Source organism: Vulpes lagopus, chromosome 12 (assembly GCF_018345385.1).
Source record: "Vulpes lagopus strain Blue_001 chromosome 12, ASM1834538v1, whole genome shotgun sequence".
Lineage (NCBI taxonomy): Eukaryota > Metazoa > Chordata > Mammalia > Carnivora > Canidae > Vulpes > Vulpes lagopus.
In genome coordinates, this window is record NC_054835.1 from 11,418,087 (window position 1) to 11,439,459 (window position 21,373).

General features: G+C 59.6%; 3 protein-coding genes across 8 annotated transcripts in view; 1 reads left to right on the forward strand and 2 right to left on the reverse strand.

Annotated features, from left to right (window-relative positions):
* The first annotated feature begins 1,618 nt into the window (after positions 1-1,618).
* Positions 1,619-8,519, forward strand: SLC2A6 (solute carrier family 2 member 6). Of its 4 annotated transcripts, none has more exons than XM_041725014.1 (10): positions 1,619-1,844; positions 2,317-2,479; positions 3,504-3,710; positions 4,244-4,343; positions 4,871-5,082; positions 5,504-5,656; positions 6,297-6,405; positions 6,530-6,719; positions 6,921-7,066; positions 7,756-8,519. In XM_041725014.1, exons 1-10 carry the CDS (start codon positions 1,753-1,755, stop codon positions 8,280-8,282), a joined length of 1,899 nt encoding a protein of 632 aa, XP_041580948.1. In that variant the 5' UTR covers positions 1,619-1,752; the 3' UTR covers positions 8,283-8,519. The 4 variants fall into 4 exon arrangements, with proteins under 4 accessions (XP_041580948.1, XP_041580949.1, XP_041580951.1 ...); XM_041725015.1 differs by having other exon boundaries at positions 7,700-8,234; XM_041725017.1 differs by having other exon boundaries at positions 6,530-6,715; positions 7,756-8,234.
* A 401-nt stretch (positions 8,520-8,920) lies between these two features.
* Positions 8,921-19,624, reverse strand: CACFD1 (calcium channel flower domain containing 1). Its single transcript, XM_041725019.1, has 5 exons — positions 19,431-19,624; positions 15,871-15,943; positions 14,321-14,446; positions 11,673-11,780; positions 8,921-11,182 (listed from the first exon to the last, which is right to left on the reverse strand). The coding sequence occupies exons 1-5, from the start codon at positions 19,549-19,551 to the stop codon at positions 11,092-11,094; spliced, it is 519 nt and encodes a 172-aa protein (XP_041580953.1). The 5' UTR covers positions 19,552-19,624; the 3' UTR covers positions 8,921-11,091.
* A 375-nt stretch (positions 19,625-19,999) lies between these two features.
* Positions 20,000-21,373, reverse strand: part of ADAMTS13 (ADAM metallopeptidase with thrombospondin type 1 motif 13) — a 30,531-nt gene continuing 29,157 nt past the window's right edge. For 2 of the 3 annotated variants that reach the window (XM_041725013.1, XM_041725012.1), the window contains exons 30-31: positions 21,086-21,258; positions 20,000-20,479 (exon numbers count right to left, since the gene is read on the reverse strand). In XM_041725013.1, the coding sequence (XP_041580947.1) occupies positions 20,294-20,479; positions 21,086-21,258 (359 nt within the window). In that variant the 3' untranslated portion in view covers positions 20,000-20,293. Of the gene's footprint in view, positions 20,480-21,085; positions 21,259-21,373 lie in introns of those variants that run through there. The other variant, XR_005983092.1, reaches the window with a different exon arrangement.

Here is a 21,373-nt window from a genome sequence, read left to right on the forward strand (position 1 = left end):
CCAGGATCACGCCCTGAGCTCCCAACCAGAACCGAAGGCAGATGCTCAGCCACAGAGCCACCCAGGTGTCCCTAGAATACCTTTTAAAAACAATTTACTGGGCAGCCCAGGTGGCTCAGCATTTTAGCACTGCCTTCAGCCCAGGGCTAGATCCTGAACACCCAGGATCGAGTCCCACATCAGGCTCCCTGCATGGAGCCTGCTTCTCCCTCTGCCTGTGTCTCTGCCCCTCTCTCTCTTTCTCTCTCTGTGTCTCTCATGAATAAATAAAATATTTAAAAATAAATAAAAATAGAAACAATTTACTGAGGGCACTTGGATGGCTCAAGTCCATTGGGCAAACGACTCTTGATTTTGGCTCAGGTCTGATCTTAGGATTGTAGGATCAAGTCCTGTGGGGCGTCAGCGTCTGCTTGAGAGTCTCCCTCTGCCCCTCTCCCTGCTCCCACACTCATATTCTCTCTCTCAAATAAATAAATTTTTCTAAAAAAAAAAAAAAAAACTCAAACGACTTACTGTTTTAATAGGTACAATTTGGAAATAGCCTGAATGCTCAACAACAAAGGATCAGTTAAAAAAGCACGTGTGGCACATCATGCAGCACAGTAGGACGTGAGGCAGCCCCTCTCTGAAAAGGTCGCAAGTAGAGCTGGCACCGTGACTGTGTTATTGTTTGAGGGTAAGCCTCCAGGAAATCTTCAGTTTCGGCTTTTCTTATACTTTAATTTTATCTTACGTGGATGATTCTCAACGAGCCCAGTTTATTTCTGCAGTCAGGGCCAGAAGTGGGGAAAATACAACTCTCTGCCACTGGGGCCACCGCCCCCTCCTCCCTGGGCCTTCAGCCCACACACCGTCAGGCTGTCACCCTCGGGCTGTCTGATGCTTTCACGTCACCCTGGGAGGGGAGGGGCAGGCCCAGCGGCCACACGATGTGGCAGGGAGGGAGTCCAGGAAGGCAAAGCGCAAGGCCTTCCTTGGTGGGAGACATGTGTTCTCCGTGTACCTTGGGACACGGGCGGTTTCCTCCGGCCTGGAGGCGCTGGGCCGTGGTGGGGCTGCAGGAGCAACCGCTGCTGGTGCCCCCCTGGGACCCGGGCCCGGACGTGCTCCGCGTGACTGTCGCGCCTCTTACTTCAGGCGCGGGGTTCCCCTCTGAAGGGCAGCACACCCGCCCCGGGGGCGCACGAGGTGCGCGGCACGCCCACTGGGCGCCGGGCTCGCCCCACAGTCGGAGCCTCAGGAAAGCCCCGCAGAGCTCCGCGCCCCAGCCTGCGCCCGGCTCCGTCCCCCGCGCCGCGCCCCGGGAAAGCCCGGCCGAGCCCCGCCCCGCGCCCCCCCGCCCGGCCGAGCCCCGCCCCGCCCCCCACCCCGCCCGGCCGAGCCCCGCCCCGCACCCCCCCCCGCGCCCGGCCGATCCCCGCGCCCCGGGAAAGCCCGGCCGAGCCCCGCCCCCCGCCCCGCCCCGCGCCCCGCCCCGCGCCGCGCCGCGCCCGCATCCCGCATCCCGCATCCGCACCGCTCGCCGCGGCCCCATTGGCTGGCGCCCGCTCCGCAGGGCCGCCTCGCAGCCAATCGCGGCCGAGGGGTGGAGCTCAGCCTGCGCCGGATGCTCGGAGCCGCCGCTGCCCCGAGCGTCTCCCGGCCGCGCTGTCCCCGGCACCGGCACCGGCACCGGCACCCGGCACCGGCACCCGCACCCGCACCCGGGCCGTCGGCGGCCGCACGGACACACTGCGAGCAGGGCCGGCCATGCAGGAGCCGCTGCTGGGAGCCGAGGGCCCGGATTATGACACCTTCCCCGAGAAGTCGTCCCCGTCGCCAGGGGACAGGACGCGGGGCAGGTGAGAGTCGCCGGGCATGCGGGCTGCGGGTGGGGGCCTCCTCCGACCTCCGTGAGTGTCCGGCAGAGGCCCGCTGGCCTCCCCTAACCCCAGACACCTGAGTCCTATTTAAGGCGTGCTCGCCCGCTGCCCGAGGCCCAGCCCCCACATGACTCAGGTAGGGTGAGAGAGGGAAGCCCAGAGAGAGCAAGGGGCTTGCTGGCCTGAGAGGCGAAGCCGGCAGCAGAAACCCAGGCTCCTCTTCTAGAGAGAAGCACTCCTTCCCGGTGTCTCAGCCATGGGAATGGGCTTTGGGAAGTGTCCTGGGGATTTTCCCAGTGAAAGGACACTCAAGCCCTGGGAGCCCTCAGTCCCGCCCAGCGCTGCCCTCAGAGCCTGAGCCTGCGGCCACTGGGCTCAGGACAGGCAGCCTCTCAGCCGCAAGGGGAGGAGGGACTCCAAACCTCATCCCTCTGCTCCCCACCCCCACTAGGGCCCCACAGAACAAGAGGGTGTTCCTGGCCACCTTTGCTGCCGTGCTGGGCAATTTCAGCTTCGGGTATGCCCTGGTCTACACGTCCCCTGTCATTCCTGCCTTGGAGCACTCCCTGGACCCTGACTTGAAGCTGACCAAAGCCCAGGCATCCTGGTTTGGGGTAAGAGCCACGCTTGGAGCTGGAGACGGGCAGAGCAGGGTGCACGGGGCCCCACTGAGCTTGGGATGCCCTCTTGAGCCCTGGTCCTTCCCCTCCTCCACCCAGCCAGGCTGCAGGCCAGGCAGTGGGTGAGTGAGGCCAAATGATTGCTCTGAAATAGAAGGAGGAAGTGATAGCTAAGAAGGCATGGGAAGGAGCGAGTGAAGAGGTGGCCCTCCAGACCTCCCTGCTGCCCCAGGCCCCCCACACGCACAGCCGGGCAGCCACAGCACAGCAGGCACCTCTCTGGATGATGGGGGGGCAGGAGCATCAGATGCCAATGGAAAGAAGCAGTGGCTAGGGCAAGGAGGGTTCCAGGACAGAGCGTGGGCCCACAGAAGGGAAGAGCAGAGGCCCCAGGAGTCCCAGGAGTATAGAATGATGATCTTAGGGGCTTCAAACAAACAATCTCAACAGAGTAGCTAAGATGACACCCCGTGTGTACTGAGCACTCGGTGTGAGCCGGGGGTGCAGCTGGGCACTGGGTGTGGGAGCTGGTTGAGTCCAGGGCCAACCCTATGAGGTGGATACTCCTCTCTCCCCATAAAACAGCTAGAGAAAATGAGGCTTGGGTAGGCCAAGTGATGTGCCCAAGTCACTGACAGGACCCTACTCACTCCACTCCACAGGGAATCCAAGAACCCCCAAATCTAAAAATGCCAGTGGTTTCGGGTCACAGAATTCTCCCGACAGCTGTATTATTATAGTGTCAGACATTTAAACGTTCAGTTGAACAGAACCACTGTGGACGCACAGCCCCACACACTCCTCAGAGTGAGACTCCCCATGGTGGCGTCTCTAACAAATGGTTGTGCACGTGATGGTTGCACACCTCTAAAGACAGGAGGCTCCCTACTATTCAGGGCCTGATCCCACAGGCAAAGATGTCATGATCAGCCAGGAAAAGCAGCTGAGTCTGGGCTCGTGGGGTGGGTAGGAGCGATGGGTGCCCACACATGTCTGCCTCTGCACCCCTTTCCTGCAGTCTGTGTTCACACTGGGCGCAGCAGCGGGGGGCCTCAGCGCCATGGTCCTCAATGACCTCCTGGGCCGGAAGCTCAGCATTATGTTCTCAGCTGTGCCGTCAGCAGCTGGCTACGCGCTCATGGCAGGTGCCCACGGCTTCTGGATGCTGCTGCTGGGGAGGACGCTGACAGGCTTCGCTGGGGGACTCACAGCGGCCTGCATCCCGGTAAGGCCAGGACTGCCCATCCCTCCCTGCCTCAGTGCCATGCCAACCACCATGCAGTTAAGTCTCCTGGCCCTCGAGGCCCCTGGTCCCGGGGGGGATTTGTGTGCCCGGGAGCCTCAGCTTACCTGCAGCAGGGCGGCTGACCTGTCCCCACATCTCCAGCTGACCTGAGTCCGGACTTCTTGAGGTTTCCACCCCATTTCCCGACACTCAGGCACATTGCTCAACAGGAGAAAATCTGCATTGAGCAATGAGGGAAGGGGAAGTCTCTCCCCTCCCTAGGACTCCTCCTGTAGCTACACACATGCTAACAGGGGCCAGAGATGCCTGGGAGGAGTAGAGTTGGGTGCCTCTCACTTCCCAGCCTCAGGCTACTTCACAGTTGAGCGCTTCTGCCCACCTGACAGGGAAGTGGGCTGAGTCACAATCAGGACCACAATGCCACCAGGAGGCCCGACTACTCACTTCCCAAGGTTCAGCAGGGCCCCCTCTCCCATCTCAGCCTGGCCTGGGTGGGCCGATGTGTCTTGCAGGTATACGTGTCTGAGATTGCTCTTCCAGGAGTCCGTGGGGCCCTCGGGGCCACACCCCAGCTCATGGCCGTGTTCGGATCTCTGTCCCTGTATGCACTCGGCAAGTATCCTCCAGAGGAGCACTGAGCCTCTCCTGCGTGCAGGCATGGGAGTGACAGGGCGCTACTGAGCAGACAGGGGTGGAAGGGGAGTGAACGTGCCCCAAAACAAACCCTGAGCTGGGAGACAAGGTACTTGCTTAGCCACTGCTGTGCTGTGTACCTCCAGGCAATGCCCTGTCTCTCTCTGGTCGAATGGGAAGTCCATCTAGAAAGGAGATGAGAGCACCTATGGTTGAGATGGAGTGGGGGTTTGCAGGTAGAAGCCTGGGGCCTTGTCTGTTCAGGCTACCCCTACATCACCCCGCCACAGCCCTTGAGACCCTGCAAGGACCTCCTTCTGTGTGCTGGGCCCTGTGCTAGGGGCCTAGCAATCCCCATGGCCCCTTCTGGGGCAACCAGGGTAGACTTCCTCTAGGAGGTGGCCCTGGGACGAGCCCTTGAGGACAGATGCATTGCTCAGAGGGCTCCGTGGGAGGGGACTCTGTCCAGCCCAGATCCCAGCTCCTCACCTCCTCCTCGCCCCCAGGCCTCCTGCTGCCGTGGCGCTGGCTGGCTGTGGCCGGGGAAGGGCCTGTGCTCATCATGATCCTGCTGCTCAGCTTCATGCCCAACTCACCCCGCTTCCTACTCTCGCGGGGCAGGGACACGGAGGCACTGCGGGCACTGGCCTGGCTCCGTGGGGCGGACACCGACATCCGCTGGGAATTCGAGCAGATCCAGGACAACGTCCGGAGACAGGTGTGGGGGGGCAGGTGCGCAGGTCTGCGTGGCTGCGGCCAGCCTCTGGGCCTGTCTGTGCCTTGGCTGCTTCTCCTGGGGAGGGAACAGGAGTCAGAGCTGCTCTCCCCTACTAGAATGAGGGGGAGTGGAGATGTTGCCACACCTGCCCCAGAGCGCAAGCTCCATGCTGCCGCCATTCTGGGCACCCAGAGATACCGACAAGCAGAAATCTGCCTTGTCCCACCTGCTTATCCAAGTGCCTGGGGTCAGGCAGAGGTCCCCCGGGCCAGTCTGTGGCCCAGATTGCCTCCATGCACAGGGGTCTTTCCGGGGGGGGGGGAGAAGGGAGTCTTCGACCCGGCCCCGTGCAGCCCAGGGCAGGGTGGTACCTGCTGGAGGGGCCGGCACAGCCCCCTCAGTGGCAGCTTCATGTTTCTAGAGCACGCACATGTCATGGGCTGAGGCTCGGAACCCCCACATGTACCGACCCATCCTCATTGCCTTGGTAATGCGCTTCCTGCAGCAGCTGATGGGCATCACGCCCATCCTTGTCTACCTGCAGCCCATCTTCGAAAGCACTGCCATCCTGCTGGTGAGAGCCCAGCCCCACACCCCAGCTCTGACCCCAGCATCCATGGAGGCCGGCCCTCACTGAGCACGTGTCAGGGGTGCATGCGCCATGGGGAGCACCCTAGAGTCTCTTAAATTTGTTTCTGTCCCCTGCATCTGTTCTCAGAATAACGTCTGTAAGTAAATTTAGGTGTTTGAAAATATACAGAATCACAAAGGAACCCAGAGCCCTTGGCCACGGACCCCAGATTCAGGGTATCGGTCACTCACTGGGGAAGTCGCTTCCTTCCAAAACTCAGTTTCCGCCTCTGTAGAAGGGAGATAACAGGGTGAGCCCCCATTGGCCAGTCCCGGGTTCAGCGGGAGAGGAGATTGAAAGATTAGTGACAGCACAGTCCCAGTCACTGTGGCGCCTGGATTCTGTGCTGGCCTTGGGCTCGGTGGTGGGCACCACACCTGTGCCCTGCCTGAAGGGCCCACAGGTGAGGCCAGGGGACCAGAGGAAGGCCTGGCACGTGGTCTGCACTCAGCAGCCCAGCACTCCAAAAGAGCTGCAGCCATGGCCTAGGACCTGAGCACCCTGTGGCCCCTTGTTGGGGGCCGTGTTGGTGGGTGAGCACAGCAGGTGGAGCCCCTCAGCCCTGGTGGCTTCTTCCCTGCAGCCCCCCAAGGATGACGCAGCCATTGTGGGGGCTGTGAGGCTCTTCTCTGTGCTGATCGCTGCCCTCACCATGGACCTGGCTGGCCGCAAGGTTCTGCTGTTCGTCTCAGGTGAGCACCGGCCTGTCCCTTGCACCTGCTGGCCCCCACAGGGTACAGGGTGCTGAGGGGCTCTGCAGAGGAAGCCCCTGGCTTAGAGGGTCCTGGCCCCCGAGGGCCACCTGTGTGTCCACAGCCACCATCATGTTTGCTGCCAACCTGACGGTGGGGCTGTACGTCCACTTTGGCCCGAAGCCTCTGACCCCCAACAGTACCATGGGCCTAGAGAGCATACCCTTGGGGGGCACAGAGCAGCCCCTGGCCACACCCTCCAGCTACCTCACCCTGGTGCCCCTGGTGGCCACCATGCTCTTCATCACAGGTGGGTATGGCAGTGCCACCACGGGGATGGGGCTCTGGGAGACTGATGGCCAGCTAGCAGGGGGCTATCTGCTGCTTAGGTATGTGGGGGACACGCTAGGGCAGGGGTGGGGTGCTGCTGTCCTGCTTTGTCAGGGTGTTTGGAGGGGGGCGGTCTCGGCAGCTCAGTGGAGGCAGAAGAGGCCCCTTGTCCCCTCTGTTGGCAGGCTACGCCATGGGCTGGGGGCCCATCACCTGGCTCCTCATGTCGGAGATCCTGCCCCTGCAGGCCCGTGGCGTGGCCTCGGGGCTCTGCGTGCTAGTCAGCTGGCTCACCGCCTTTGCTCTCACCAAGTCTTTCCTGCTGGTGGTGGTGAGTAACGAGGGTTAGGCTTCTAGGCCGAGTCCTCTGGGTATCACACAGGCCCTCTAGGCCAGGACGAGCCAGCCACGGGGCCACCCTGCCCACCCAGCTGGGCCTTTGTCTGGGTCTCTCAGCCGGGGTTCCCGCAGGCCCTGAGGCCAGCCAGAATCATGTTCCCCGCTCCCAGGAGGGAAACCTGACAGGCCTCTGGGGCCAGTGCCTACTCTGGTGTAGCCAGTGGGGCAGAGCAGGGCTGAGGAACTCTGCAGTGTGCCCAGCCCCAGCAGAGGCGCAGGTGAGGTGGGGGCCAGGCAGGAGGACACGTGGGGTGGCTCTAGCAGCACAAGAGCTTGGTCCTGTGGGGTTGTAGTGGCAGGCCTCCTGCAGGTGGCAGCATGAAGCAGCCAGGGAGAGAGCTGAGGGCAGAGCTCCCGCCAGGGCAGGCCACTGCCTAGGGGAGGCAGTCCTAGGACCCAGTGCCACAGGGAGGCTGCTCCAGACCTCGAGGGTCTCAGGGCCATGCTAAAGCATTTGCATTTCCTGTGGGAGGCAGTGAGGGAATATGGTAAAGGCCCCCAAGGCTAGCTGGACTAGAAGGGCCAGGAACCTCCACGTGACCAGGTGTCCCCTCCATGTCCCCAGAATGCCTTTGGCCTCCATGTGCCTTTCTTCTTCTTTGCTGCCATCTGCTTGGCCAGCCTGGTGTTCACCGGCTGCTGTGTGCCGGAGACCAAGGGCCGATCACTGGAGCAGATCGAGTCCTTCTTCCGCACCGGGAGGAGGTCCTTCCTGCACTAGGTCAGGTCCCCGCCCACAGCGGGCCAAACCACTGGGCGCAGGGCCTCTCTGCTGGCCAGGAGCCTGCACACCAAGGCCGGGAGGCGGCAGCCGTGCGCCATCAGACAGAGCACAGGAGGACGGGACAACAGCAGGACGGACCCCCACGGTGTGCGTTCTGGCTCCGGGCAGGCAGCACCTCTACCAGCCTGGGTCCCAGCTCAGGCGGCCTGCTGTGTTGCACGCTCATCTGCTAAGACCTGCTGGGGCAGAGGAGGCAGCCACGGGCCACAGGGCAGCACATGGCCCATGGGCCAGGACAAGGCCCTGCTGGGTGACCTGGGGCCCGGTTCCTTACTCGTACACAGAGGACACCCCCACAGAGGACTGTAACCAGGAGAGATGTGGGGCAGGCACACAGGGCCATCGTCACACCGTTTTGTTCTGATCCTCTGAGGTACCACAGAACGACTTGACTCCGGGAAGGAAGACAGAAGCCTGCACTTCTGAAGGCTTGTGGCTGCACTGGGGAACATTCTGGACTCCACCCAGGTCAGGGCACAAGACCCAGCACAGACACTTCCTCCTGCACCCACTTGGCCTCTGGAAATATGGGACTCTTCAGCACTCCCATCTGCAAACCACGTTCACCCCATTTGTAAAAAATAAATCAGGCTACTATCGGCCTTGGAGTAGAAGGTTGAGGTCTGCTGCAGGTGGGGGTGCCTCCCAGCAGCCAGGTTTGGCTAGACCCAAACTCCAGGCAGGCCAAGGCAACCAGGGCCTGCTGCCCCAGGCAAGGCCCTCTTCGCGGCCACCCCCTTCCTGTCCACAGTAAGGCAGCAAGGAGGGGCGAGGCGGCCAGTGAGGGAGAGCCTGGCTCTGCCCCTCAGGCCCTGGCCCTTACCAGCTATGTGACCTGGACAAGCCACTTCCCTGGTCTGAGATGCCATGAACCGGACTGCGATCGAGCCAGGAGCACAGAATGTCCTCAATAAAATGGCACTTACCCCCAGGCCAGGGGTCCCAGCCTGCTTGTTTGTGAGACCAGGGGAGAAGGTAACAGGCAGAGCATGCGAGCAAGCATACAAACTACTACCAGGCTTTATTGCTCAAAATGCAAGCTAAACACAGCGTACATGAGGCCCCCAAGGAGACAGTGCAGACCCATGGGGGCGGGGTGGACCCTGGCGGCCCAGCCCCTCTGCCCCCGATGGCTGTTCCTCACAGGGCAGCACCTCAAACCGAGGGATGGTCACAGACTCCAGGACTGCTTAGCTCTACTCGCTGGGAACCTCGGGCACATGTGGGAGGGTTTGGAGCCCCCCCCCCCCGGTCCCCTGCCTCTAGGGCCCATCCAACACCCCACTTCCTGACAGGGTGGAGGTGCAACCTTCCTGGATCACAGACAGCCTGTCTCCTGCAGAAGGAGCAGGAGGACTGGGCCCAGGTGACCCCGAGTCCCACTCCCTGGGTAAGAATGAGCCAAGAGTGCTCCTCTTGGGAGGTAGACAGGTCTTGTTCACAGCACACACAGAACACACACAGAACACACACACACACACACACACACACACACACACACCCGCCCGCCTGGAGAGTCTAGAGCTCACAGCCCTTTGAACCTAGTGCTTGTTTGAGGAAGATGGTCCCAGAGGACACCTGAAGGCACGTGTCCCACCTGGCCGGCCACCCCAGGGCTCAGCCTGGCCAGCTCTGGAAGGCAGCAGGGCCCTCTGCTGACCAGAAGCCCTCTGACATGTCCCCAGGGCAGTGACTGCTGCTCCTGGTGTCCAACACTGACAAGCCCCCAGAGAGGAGAGCTCCCTCTGGGAAGCAAAGATCAGGACACAGCCCAAGGGCGGTTTCAACAAAGCAGGGCTGGGGCTGAGCTCCAGCTGTGAGCAGGCACAGCCAGGTCCTAGGGGAAGGATGGGCGGGAGCTGGGCCCCAGAGGGAGCCTTGTCCACACCAGCCTGTCTCTCCCCAGTGCCCCCCGGGCTAGGCCAGGCCCCATCGGATGGGCCTAGCAGCTGGGGGGGGGGGGCAGTCTGGGGAGCGGAACGTCAGCGGGCTGAGGCAGAGACACGTGGCGGACACAAGTAACGACGGCATGGAGGGTGGCCGGGGTAGATGGCGCACATCCCAGGTAGGGCTGCTTCCTTGGGCCCTCTGCATAGGCCTGGTTCCCTGATGGCCTGGCACTTGGAGCAGTGGGGACAGCTTATGGTGGTGGAGGCAGCTGTGGTCTCTACCCACCTCTCAAAGGCAAGAAGCTCCCTGAGGGCACGGTAGGGGGCAGGCCAGCAGGAATGTTGGTGGGTCGAGCTTAGCCCTAATAACCGGACTTGGGCCACGGCTAACATGGCAGGACCGCATCACACAGGCGGACAAAGAGCCCCATGGGACAGAGGAGAGCCTGCCCTCCCCAGATGCTTAGCACCAAGGCCCTGGGGGTTACGGGGAGAACCTGGGAGCATGGGCCAGGCCCGTGAGAAGTCCCTGGAATGGCCTGTCCAAGGTTCCAGGGAACTGAGACAAGTACCCAACTGTCTACCCGCTGCCAAAGCTGCTGTTCTGGGTACTCGAGGAGCATCCTGGGAGTGCTGTGGGCTTCCACAGAGAAGAGAGAGGTCGGGAGGGGCCTGGACAGTGGTAAGAGACCCTGGGCAGCAGGGCACAGCTCTGTCCCGATGGCAGGTGAACAGAGGGGGCCCAGGTGGCTCAGCCTACGGGGTATGTTCCTGCCTGGAGAGCCAAGAGGAGGCTCCCCTCTGACCAATGCCCAGGCCCGGGTTGATGTGCCTCCCATCTGAGCACAGGCCCAGCATCTCCGGGGGAAGTTCCTCCCAAGCCTTCAGCAGATCCCCGGTGGTTCTGCTAGTGCTGTAATTCTGGAAATGTGCACAGCAGCCTGTTTCTGGCCAAGCCAGGCCAGCTGTGAGAAGTGGAGCCAGATGGGCTGTCTGCATAGCTACTGCAGGCTCTTCCTCCAGTCCTGTGGCCTGGGTCACCCCTGAAGCTACCTGCTGTCACTGCCAGTCTCTTTGCTGCTGGCTGCGGTCCAGGGCCAGAAGACACCAAGCTATAGAGAGGAAAAGACAGAAGAGGACTCCAGGTGTAGGGACAGGCGTACAGAGACTGCTGGGAGCCAGGCAGGGGCTCCTCTTCCAGGCTGTCCTTCGGGGTCAATGCTCCAGGCCTCGTCCTTGCAGGATGTGTCCACACAGAACCAGAGGGCCAGCGGGAAGCTCACATTACAGCTCCCCCTCCAGGGTGTCCGTGAGTTTCTCCTCATCTGCCTGCTGCTTCTGCTGCTGGATCCTGGCATAGGAAATTGCATCACCCCTGGGAAAGAACAAGTCCACATCACAGTGAGGACAGACCCCAGGCACACAGCCCTCCCAGCCACCACCAGATTCCTGGCCTGTGACCAAGGCATGACCTGCAGAAGAGACTACTGGGCCTCTGGTTTCCCCAGAGACCCTGTTGCTACGATGGCACACACATCACCTCTAAGAGTGGCACAGGCTGCCTGGGATGGTGGGTGGAGAAGGACTGAGAGTTGCAGTCTTGGCTCTGAGGGCAGAGGAAGAAGCTCCTCCAAGCCAGACTTGCCATCCCCACTATCAGCTGCAGCAAGGTACAGCCGGGCCACCAGAAGCCCATGAACCCTCTCGCTCTCATTCCCTAGAGCTGAACACCCTGGGGACACTGACAAAAGTCACTGACAACCTCTGTGCCTCAGTTTCCGCAAACGGCTAAGGGAGGCCTGTCTCCGACCTTCCTCCCTGAGAGACTTCAGATTCCTCCCAGGGGCTGGGAAAGGCATACATACTTTTTGCCGAGAGCAGACAGCCCGTACAGTACCCCAGTGGCAAATGCGATGGCGTTGCCCAGCAGCGTGGTCAGGGTCAGGCTGATGACAATGGGAATGATGGCCATCCTAGGAGAGAGGCAGAGGTCAAGGGGGTACCCCCGCCCTGAGGCTGCCACCCCACCTCCAGGCTCCCCAGACCAACCCCGGCCCCCTTCCCAGACAGCCAGGTACAGGAAGGGTCCCTAGAAATCAGTCTGGACATAGGTTCACCAGCAGGCTTCAGAAACACCCATGCACCTGTCCGCACAATTCTCTGTATTTTCTGGGGAGAGGACATAAAGCCTTCATTAGATCTTTGAAAGGGTCTGTGGCACACAAAGGGTGAAACAGCCCTGGGACAATCCACCCGCCCTGTTCCTAAAACAGTTCACCCTCTACTGGCTTAGCGACTTGGCAAGTTCCTGAACTCCTCCGTGTTAACTACACAACACAATGCCCGGATCAGCAACGTTAGCACCAAACATATGGTAGCTCTTCATGCTGCAGAAAAGCCAGCCCTGTCTAAGAAAGATCCCAGAGCTTAAGCTGCAGAAGGCGTGGGGCTTCCTAGTTGCAAGGTTCCCAGCAGGAGTAGCCCTGGCTCCATCTGGTCCCCTGACCGCAGTCTGGTGCCACTTGGTGGCAGGTGTCCACTCGGGCTCCAATGTCTCCAGGGCTGACTCCACACGCTGGCTGGGATTCCCAGACCAGGGGCAGTGGCTAGGGTGAACCAGAGGACCAGCACTCCGTCCTGTCGCTTCCCTGGGCCAGGCTGCCCGCCCAGCAGCCCCACCTGCCCTCACACACCCTGTACACAAAGAAGGTCAGACTGGGCCACCAGACTGGCCAGTCGAATTCCACCTGACTTTCTATCCAGAACAGACAAGTAAGTGATCGTGAGGTTTTACTGTGGTTATAAAATCTCTAAGTAAAAGCATAATAGAAATGACACACACACAAGAAGAGCACAGAGGAAAATCTTCTGTCAAAGCTGAAAAAATATTTGCAAGAAATATAACAAAGGATTAAAAAATCTTCACTGCAGGAAATGTAGGAACTTGCAACGTAAAACAGTAAAATGCCATTAATGAATGTCTCCCATTAATAGGTAAAAAGTAAACTAGACCATTTTCAAAAAAGAAAATGCAATTAGCAAAAACATTTGGAAGAACAGGTCAGCTCCTAAACAACGGACACAACTGTAAAACGGTGCATGGCCCCGGGAGGGTAGAGAGGTGGTGGAAATGCTGAAAACCTCTTAGCAGTCACGTACTGAAACCTTTTCAATGACTGTGCTCTCTGACTTCATAAGTGCACACCTGGAAACATATCTCAAGGAAAGCATCACAGAAAACATGTTGGCACATCACTGTATATTTGATTTGCACCACAGTTTGGAACTTAAGAAAAGCACAACGTCCACAGTGGAATGAGTATTCCCATCATTAAAAGTAACCTCATAAAGCCTTTGTGGTAGTACTGAAAGTGAGTGTTTATATCACGATATTAAGTGAAAAAAAGCAGGATACATATTTACTTAGGATGGAGCTGTGTAAGAAACAGGTTTATTTTTTATTTTTTTAAGATTTTATTTATTCATGAAAGACACAGAGAGGCAGAGACACAGGCACAGGAGAAGGGGAGGCTCCCTGCAGGGAGCCTGATGTGGGACTTGATCCCAGCACCCCGGGATCATGACCTGAGCTAAAGGCAGATGCTCAACCACTGAGCCCCCCAGGTGTCCCAAGAAACAGGTTTAAAAGGCTCCCCATGCAGAAGTGGACAGAGACCTAAACGTTCCAAGAAATGGGGCTTTAATATTTTCCAAATCATTTTTAATGAATGTATATCTCTGTTAGTATTTTTAAAACACATTTCTTATAAATAAAGATCAAGGGCCCCCTGGGTGGCTCAGTGATTGAGCGTCTGCCATCAGCCCAGGGCACAGTCCTGGAGTCCCAGACATCTTGAAATTGGTTCAACCTCATGACTCAGGTGGGCAGTGCTGTGTACCAAATCTGTTGTCAGAAGTGGGAAAATCAGAGGTGCCTCAACTGTTCAGCAGTTGAGCATCTGCTTTCGTCCTGGGATTGAGTCCTGCGTCGGGCTCCCCACAGGAAGCCTGCTTCTCTTTCTCTCTGTCTCTCATGGGTAAATAAATAAAATCTTGGGGAAAAAAAAAAAGTGGGAAAATCAAAGGAAAGCCTATTGGAAGGTGACAGTTTCTGTTTTGCAACCTGCCCTCATGTCAGGGCACCTGTAAGGACAGTACTCTCTCCAAAGGCTGCCCACAGACGCGCTGTGGACCTACCAAGATGTACTTAACAACTCCTCGAGGCTGGGCCAGAGCTGCAGGCACACTCACTTCTCTCTGACGCAGGGCAGGGCTCCCGCCCCTCATGTCTGCAGCGCAGGTGACTGCAGCGCTGAGCTCACTCCCCGGCCACCACACCACTGGTCCCACTTCACAATAGCCACCATTGTGGTGCAGAGGACCCTGCACCAGGCTCACCCAGGCCCATCCTCACCAACAGCCCCACATGCTGGCTGCTACCCATCGCCTGCCCTTGGGGTTCCTGAGTTTGGAGGTCAGCCTCTGAGCCGTCCCGGCCCCTGGGGCCCCTCACCCGCAGTAGAAGACAGCCTTCTGCCAGGAGCGCAGCCGGTCCACCTTCTCCGCCACGGTGTTTGCAAACTCAATGAACTGGCAGCAAAAGGGTGCCTCGCAGAGCAGCAGGATGAAGGCGTTCATGCTGGAGGGCAGAGAGAGAGAGGGCGGCAGGCTGACGAGCCTGGAGAGCGGGAGGTCCCCAATGGCCCCCCACGTCTCCTCTTGGGGCCTCTGCGGAACCACTGCCCACATGCCAGCCTCCCTAACCAAACTGAACGCTCCAGAGGGAGATTCCGGTCTTCCCTTTATCCTTCTGTATTTGAAGGAGACAAGACCCCCTCCATCATGGCACTGCTGTCAGTAGCACTTTGCAGAGCGTGGACTGCCACTCAGCTACTAGCATGATCACTGCTGTCACCCACAGGGCCATCAGCCCTGAGAAAGCTGTCCCCAGCAGTGGCTTGCCCACTGGGACAGCCCAGAGTGGGTCAGTCCGTCCACAGTCACTGAAGGCTGCCCCTCACAAAGCCCACGTAGGGAGAAGGGAGCTTAGCAAGCCCTTTTGTGCAGTATTCTTCCCCTGCCACCCCCTACCCCGGCCCGCCTTCCTATATTCGGGCTGGGAACAACTAGGCTATGGGGACTGACTGAGGGTCTGCTCCAGTCTTCGTGTTCTCCATGGCTGGGTCACCGTCACAGACATTGGGCCCTCATGACCTACAGAGAATCAAGCTAAGGGTGCCCCAGGTGCCCACCTGAGCCCCAAGCAGGGACTCTGCACAGCCCACACTCGCCCTGGCTCTCCCTAGTCCTCCCCCAGCCCTTCCACACCCAGCCAGCCAGTCTCCTGACTCTACCCACTGATGCCTGGGCCCAGCGCCTTGACCCACCCCCATCCCTACTGCCTGTGGCCAGCACAGGCCTCTGGGCCCCACCACAGCAAGCCTCACCCCTGGCCTGAGTTCTCTGAGGGCAGGGCACCCCGTCTATCTCTGTGCCCCTCCCCAGCCAAGTCCCATACAGGCACAGGCACTGCTTGGTGCACAGCCACTTGGCGCATGCGCTGGGTGGGTCAGATGCAGCCAGAGCTGCACTGGTCAGGGCTCACCCCTGCGTTCCCTTCCCATGGGATCAAGGTATCCTGACACGAGGTGGGCAGGGAATTCATCTAGGGCATTCTAACTACCTGGTCCCGCACTAGCTCTGACCTGCCCTGTCTGTGGCTTGCCCACCTCCCAGCTGGAGCTCCTGATCCCAGCACCTGACTCCAACCCCACCAGACACCAAGCCTCCAACTCAGCCCTTGACTGGCTCTGATGGCCCCCAGAGCTCCCATGGTAGTGGACATGGTGCCCGCAAAGACTGGCTCAGTGGGCACTCGGCAAATGTTTGTGACTCTGGCCCTACAATAAAGGCCTGGGTAGGTGCCTCCAGGGCCCGGCCCTAATGAGAATCAGGAAAACGGAACATGGCAGGGTATGAAGGAGGTGAAGACCTGCCCGGTGACTAGAAATCCACATGCCCCAAACCCCACCGGGCAAGACAGTAGGTCACAAGGCTACTCACATCATCCACACGCCGGCCGCGATGTTCAGGGGGTGGATAGTGACGCAGTTGAAGAGGCCCGAGATGGCACAAGCTGGGAAGCGAGACAGGAGCAGGAATCAGCGGGGAAGAAGGGACAGAGCCTGCCAGGAAGGATTCCTTCCGACACCCAGCACTTGTTTCCCCCCACAGCACCCGCAAGCCTCCTCTCTGCCAGCGGACACAAGTGGGACCAACGTAACTGCCCCACACCCCAGGTGAGGATGCAGGCTCACAGAGGTGAAGCAGCTTGCCCCAGGCCCCAGAGCAAGTGTGCGTGCAGCTGGAGGCTGGTGGGCTCAGAGGGCGTCTCACCCTCCGTCCAATCTAGCGCTGGGAGGGCTGGCCTCTGAACCCCAGCTGAACCCCTACCGACCTCAAGGTATTGAGGATGAAGAGAGAGAGGAGTCTAGGGGGTTCAGGCCAGGCAGGCACCACCACTCACAGGGTTAGCCACATAAGAAACCCTCTGATGCAGGAAACATGGATTGAATTTTGGTTGGGTCAAGGGCTGCCTCTCCTCTCTTGGAACAGAAATTGGGACCAGGGAGACCTGGATCACCACACCGGCTGTGACCTGCACACCAGCTGAGGAACCCTGGGGATGTTCTTGTTACTTTTGTAGGTCCGTTTTCTCTCCTGCACACAGGCAAGTGCCACAGCCCAGCCCACCAACCCCTGGAATATCAGGCCCTGAGGCCCCAAATGTGGAGCCTGGCCCAGGGCTTCTGACTGTGCCCCACAGGCAGGGTGTGCCACACTCGCCTCCGCTTCTGCACACAACCAGTTGCCTCTGGGCCCTGCTTCACCCAGAATTCCTGGAGCTGGCCAGACACTTCTGGGCCCTGGCTCCCAGCTGGCACGTAGCCTGGCACCCAGCCCAGCACCCAGCTGGGGCCTTAGCTGGGGGGGGGGGGGCTGGAAGCTCAGCCCTCAGGCAGCAATTAGCAACCAGTTCATTAAACTTGCAGCAGCTCCTCTGCACTTGATCCCTGACTGGCCTGGAATTCTCAGGCTGTTTTCCCTGGTAACCCAATGCAGACTACCAGTGGTGGGAGAGGAAACCAGATGAAGTGAGCCCAAACTGCAGAGGGACTGCCCTCGTGTGTCCCCAAGGTCTCCTAGAATGACAGAGGTACGTTCTGCCTACTAAGAAGGTGGTACTCCCCTTGGACATGGCATGTATGCTTTCAGGCAGCGAGGTTCCCCAGGGCCACAAATGTGAGCACCCCCAACACAGTCCTGCTTCTGCCCTGATTTCAGCTGGGCCTGGACTAACCTGACAGAGGCCTACACCTGTGGCAGCTAGCAGTTCGCCTCCAGGTCCCACCCTCCCCTCCTCCGTCCTGCCAACAGCCAACCTTGGGAGAGAACCAGGTTTCGACCCAGACAGAAGCTTCAGCCAGGAGTCCTAGGACAATCTAGGCTGGAAGATGTCCGTCCCCCTGAAGTTTCCAGTTCTTGCTAAGTGAGGGAGGCATCCTGTACAGTCCTCTTTGATCCCAGGCTATAGCTTCTGGATGACTGTCGGGACCCAGAATAAATGCCTCTCCAAGACGCCTGCTGACGAGGAGGGCAACCCTACACTGAAGAGACCAGCCAGAGTGCAACCCTTATCAGAATTCCTGTTTCATCCCTAAGCTTTTTTTATTTAAAATTTTGTTTTTGGGCAGCCCCGGTGGTGCGGCGGTTTGGCGCCGGTTTAGCGCCGCTTGCAGCCCAGGTCGTGATCCTGGAGACCCTGGATTGAGTCCCACATCAGGCTCTCTGCATGGAGCCTGCTCCTCCCTCTGCCTGTGTCTCTGCCTCTTTCTCTCTCTCTCTCTCTCTCTCTCTCTCTCTCTGTTGTCTCTATGAATGAATAAATAAAATCTTTATTTTTTATTTATTTATTTATTTATGATAGTCACAGAGAGAGAGAGAGAGAGACAGAGACACAGGCAGAGGGAGAAGCAGGCTCCATGCACCGGGAGCCCGACATGGGATTCGATCCCGGTCTCCAGGATCGTGCCCTGGGCCAAAGGCAGACGCCAAACCGCTGCACCACCCAGGGATCCCTAAAATCTTTAAAAAAAAAAAAAAAGATTTTGTTTTTAAGTGATGTCTACACCCAACATGGGGCTCGAACTCATAACCCCAAAATCAAGAGTCTCACATGCCACCAACTGCACCAGCCAGGTGTCCCTCATCCCTAAAACTCTTGGGTGCCTTGCACTCTACCCTGTGCACACAAATACCTTATGTGGTATTTACATAACAACCCCTGCCTCACAATCTTCGAGTGAAACTGACATTTGAGAGCAATGGCACGAGCTTCTCCTGGTGCTTCATCTGTAGCCCCAACACCATGAAGTCCTGGGGTGGCCCAGGTACCCCACTTTGAGAGGCACAGAACTGCCTAAGGACCTAGAGAAATCAGCAGGGACGGTGAATCCAAGACAGTGGGAGGGTGACGGCCCACAGGCCACAGTCGGAACCCTTCCTTTCTCCCCCACTGACCACTGTCACTCCCTCCAGGACCCCCTACTCTGATCTGCAAGGAAAATAGCTAACCAAACTAGAGAGGGTCTTATCTAAGGCCTGACCTCAAACCACCAGTCTCTCCTCTGGAGGCAAAAACGTGCTTGCTCTGACACCAGTGACAGGGACGCAGGGGCCACCTCTGGATAAGGGCATGCCCTGCCTGAGCCGCACACTCCCACCTCGCACTCCTGAACTTCCAGCATCCACCCACCCGGCAGGGCTGCGGGACCTGCAGGGGACCCTGCAAGGTGTTCCCCCGGCAGACTGGATGGGGGTCTGCCCCGCCCCACCCTCTGTGCCAGGTGCCCTCTCCGGCTCCAGCAATTCCCAAAGTTGAGGGCCACGGGAAGAGAAGAGGAGAGCGGACCAAACAGACCAGACGCGCCTCTGCCTTCGGAAAACACGCCGTAGGATCTCTGCCTTACTTCTGCAGCAGGTCTGCCTCCTATTCGTGTTCCTTCGGGGAGGGGGGATGTGCCCCGGCTTCCCCGCAACTAGAGGTCAGGATGTGCGTCGGGGATGGCGCTGGGGGCATTGCGTCGGGGCAGGAGAAACGGCAGAGCGGCCGGCAGAGGGCTGGACGGGGAGGACCCCCTCTGCGCCCGTCCCCTGGCACGTCGCACGGATCAACAACCGTCGCCCAAAGGTTAAGGCGGCTGCCGCCCCCACCCACGCCCCGGTCAGCAGGCGAAGCCGCGCCCGGCCCGGGCGCCATCTGGGAGGACCCGCCAAGCCCCGGGCGCAGGGACACGCGGCGGGGGCAGCGACTGGGCCGCGGGAGCTCGCGTTCCCTCCCGGAACGTCCCCAGAGCCGCCAGCCCCGCCCGGGGTCGCCACAGCCCGGGCCGCAGGGCCAGTAACCATAGCAACCACCGGCGTCCGCTCCGCGCGCGCCCCGCAGCCCCCCGCCCCGCCCCGCCCCGCAGCCCCTCCCCGCGGGGGCGCGCCGCAGGGGCAGGACCGGGCACGCATGCGCGGTGGGCGACGTGGCCGGCCCCTCCCCCGGGCCGGGTACTCACAGACGGCCCCCAGTACCCCCGACAGGCGACACAGCCAGCGGTACCACCACGTCATGCCCTCGTCCTGCGCCGGCGGCGCGGAGCTGACAGCCGCCGCCGCCGCCCCGCCCGAGCCGCTCATGGTGCCGCCGTCTGGCGCAGCCCGCCGCCCTCACAAAGCGCTCCGGAGCCGGCCGCGTCGGCCCGGCGCGCTGCCTTGTGGGAGAGGCGGCCTCTCATTAGCATAGGGGGCGGGACCCGCAGGGCGGGGGGCAAGGTGCGCCCGAGGGGCTCGTGCTCATTAGCATAGGGGGCGGGGCGGCGCGGCCCGGGCGCTCTGGGCGCTCAGATCGTCCCTGCCGGACGAGCGTCCCGGCCGGACGGCGCGCGCAATTAACAGGTGCGCTGGGTCTGGCCCGTTCTTGACTCCGCAGCCCCCGCTCCTCCACCCTGGGTGGCAAAGGGGAAGACCGCTAGGGACGGCGCGGCTCAAGAATGGTCTGGAGCCCGACCGCTGCCCGGGAACCCAGGCAATGCCTTGGGATAGGTTTTCAAGCCAGATTGGACAGGTTTGGGGAAGGAAACGCTACTCAGACTGCACATTCCGTTTATTGGTAGAGAGGCTGGAGACTGCCTTTCCAGCGAGTCCAGTCCCTGCCTCCCACCGCCCAGCCTTTGGCATGTTGGAGGAAGTCCTAAAGGAGATAAAGATTGGAGGGAATCCAAATTGGAGAGCATTCAGAGCCCAGAATCAACCCTCCAGGCCTCACCGGGCACCTAAGAGGTGCTCATAGATGTCAGGCTCCTTCCTTTCTCTTCTGGGGTTTGGAGGAGGCATCCCCCTGTGCCCACAGGTCACTGGAGGTATGTGCTCAGAGAGGAAGCTAGGGCTCAGCCCAGCCAGGTTCCTGCACTCTAGATTGGAGGGTCCAGTACTGGCCTCGCAGGCTGGCATGCGCCTCCAGGAAGCCCTGGCTAAACTCCATCTCAGCCTGGCTTCCCTCCGACTCCCAGTAGAGTGCCTGCTGCCCACGGAATGTCATCGTCTTCAGGCTGTGGATGTCCCGGATCTGAAGGGAAAGGGCCAGCCCCAGAGGGCCAGCCACAAATGATAACTAGCTAGAATTCGGGGAGCCTTTGATATACAAGGGATCATACACTCAGGATCACATATAATCTTCACACAACAGCCCTATCAGGAAGGCACTGTTACTCTACCAGGAAACGGGGGTTCAGAGAAGTTATACTACTTCCCCAAGGATACACAGCCAGGGTGTTAGAGCTGGGATCAGAGCCCAGGTCTGTCTGATTCCAGAAGCCAGGCTGCCTACAACAGGGGAGCTAACACCTTGCAGAGGACAGTCCCCCATGAACTTTGTGGGGGGAGCCCGCTCTTCTGGAAAAGTTCTTTTGGGGTCTAAAATTATGCATTAGTCCTGGGCTAGCTGACAGTCTACACCAGAAAAAGTGTATTCCTCTTTCACTCCTGTGAGGAGCTCAAGAAACATTTGTTGATGTACTTGGAGGAAATTCTCTCTCATTCTTTCACTAATTTTGGGGTTTTTGAGCAAACTCGGGGCGTCCTCTAGTAGAGTACTCCTGGCTCCCATCCCCAGAGACAGCTGTCTAGATTCATAGCAAAAGTCCGCCTGTTCCTGTCCCCATCCTGGCCTTACCAAGACATAGCTGGCACCGGTTCCTGTGCCATCAGTGGCCAGGGCATGGATGGCAATTCGGGCCTGTGGGGCCACATTAATGAAGATGCGGCAGCCCCCTGAGTTCCTCCCATCAGCACCCATGGAGGGGCTCACGATTTCCCCCCAGGGTCCGAAGAGCTGCATGTCACACTCTGTAGAGAGGAGCAGGTGGATGAACTGGATGTGGACTGGGTGTGGACCACCAGGGGAGCAGTGAAAGGGGGCAGTTTGGTGTTGTGGTCAAAGTCAGGTCTCATGTCCACCCAT

Coding starts and splice junctions, on each gene's coding strand:
- SLC2A6 (XM_041725014.1), top strand. CDS start 1,753: ATGCAGGAGCCGCTGCTGGGAGCCGAGGGCCCGGATTATGACACCTTC. Junction 1,845..2,316: donor GGGGACAGGACGCGGGGCAG/GTGAGAGTCGCC, acceptor CACCCCCACTAG/GGCCCCACAGAACAAGAGGG. Junction 7,067..7,755: donor AGTCTTTCCTGCTGGTGGTG/GTGAGTAACGAG, acceptor CTGCTTGGCCAG/CCTGGTGTTCACCGGCTGCT.
- CACFD1 (XM_041725019.1), bottom strand. CDS start 19,551: ATGAGCGGCTCGGGCGGGGCGGCGGCGGCGGCTGTCAGCTCCGCGCCG. Junction 15,944..19,430: donor GGGGGTACTGGGGGCCGTCT/GTGAGTACCCGG, acceptor CTCGCTTCCCAG/CTTGTGCCATCTCGGGCCTC. Junction 14,447..15,870: donor GCGGCCGGCGTGTGGATGAT/GTGAGTAGCCTT, acceptor TCTGCCCTCCAG/CATGAACGCCTTCATCCTGC.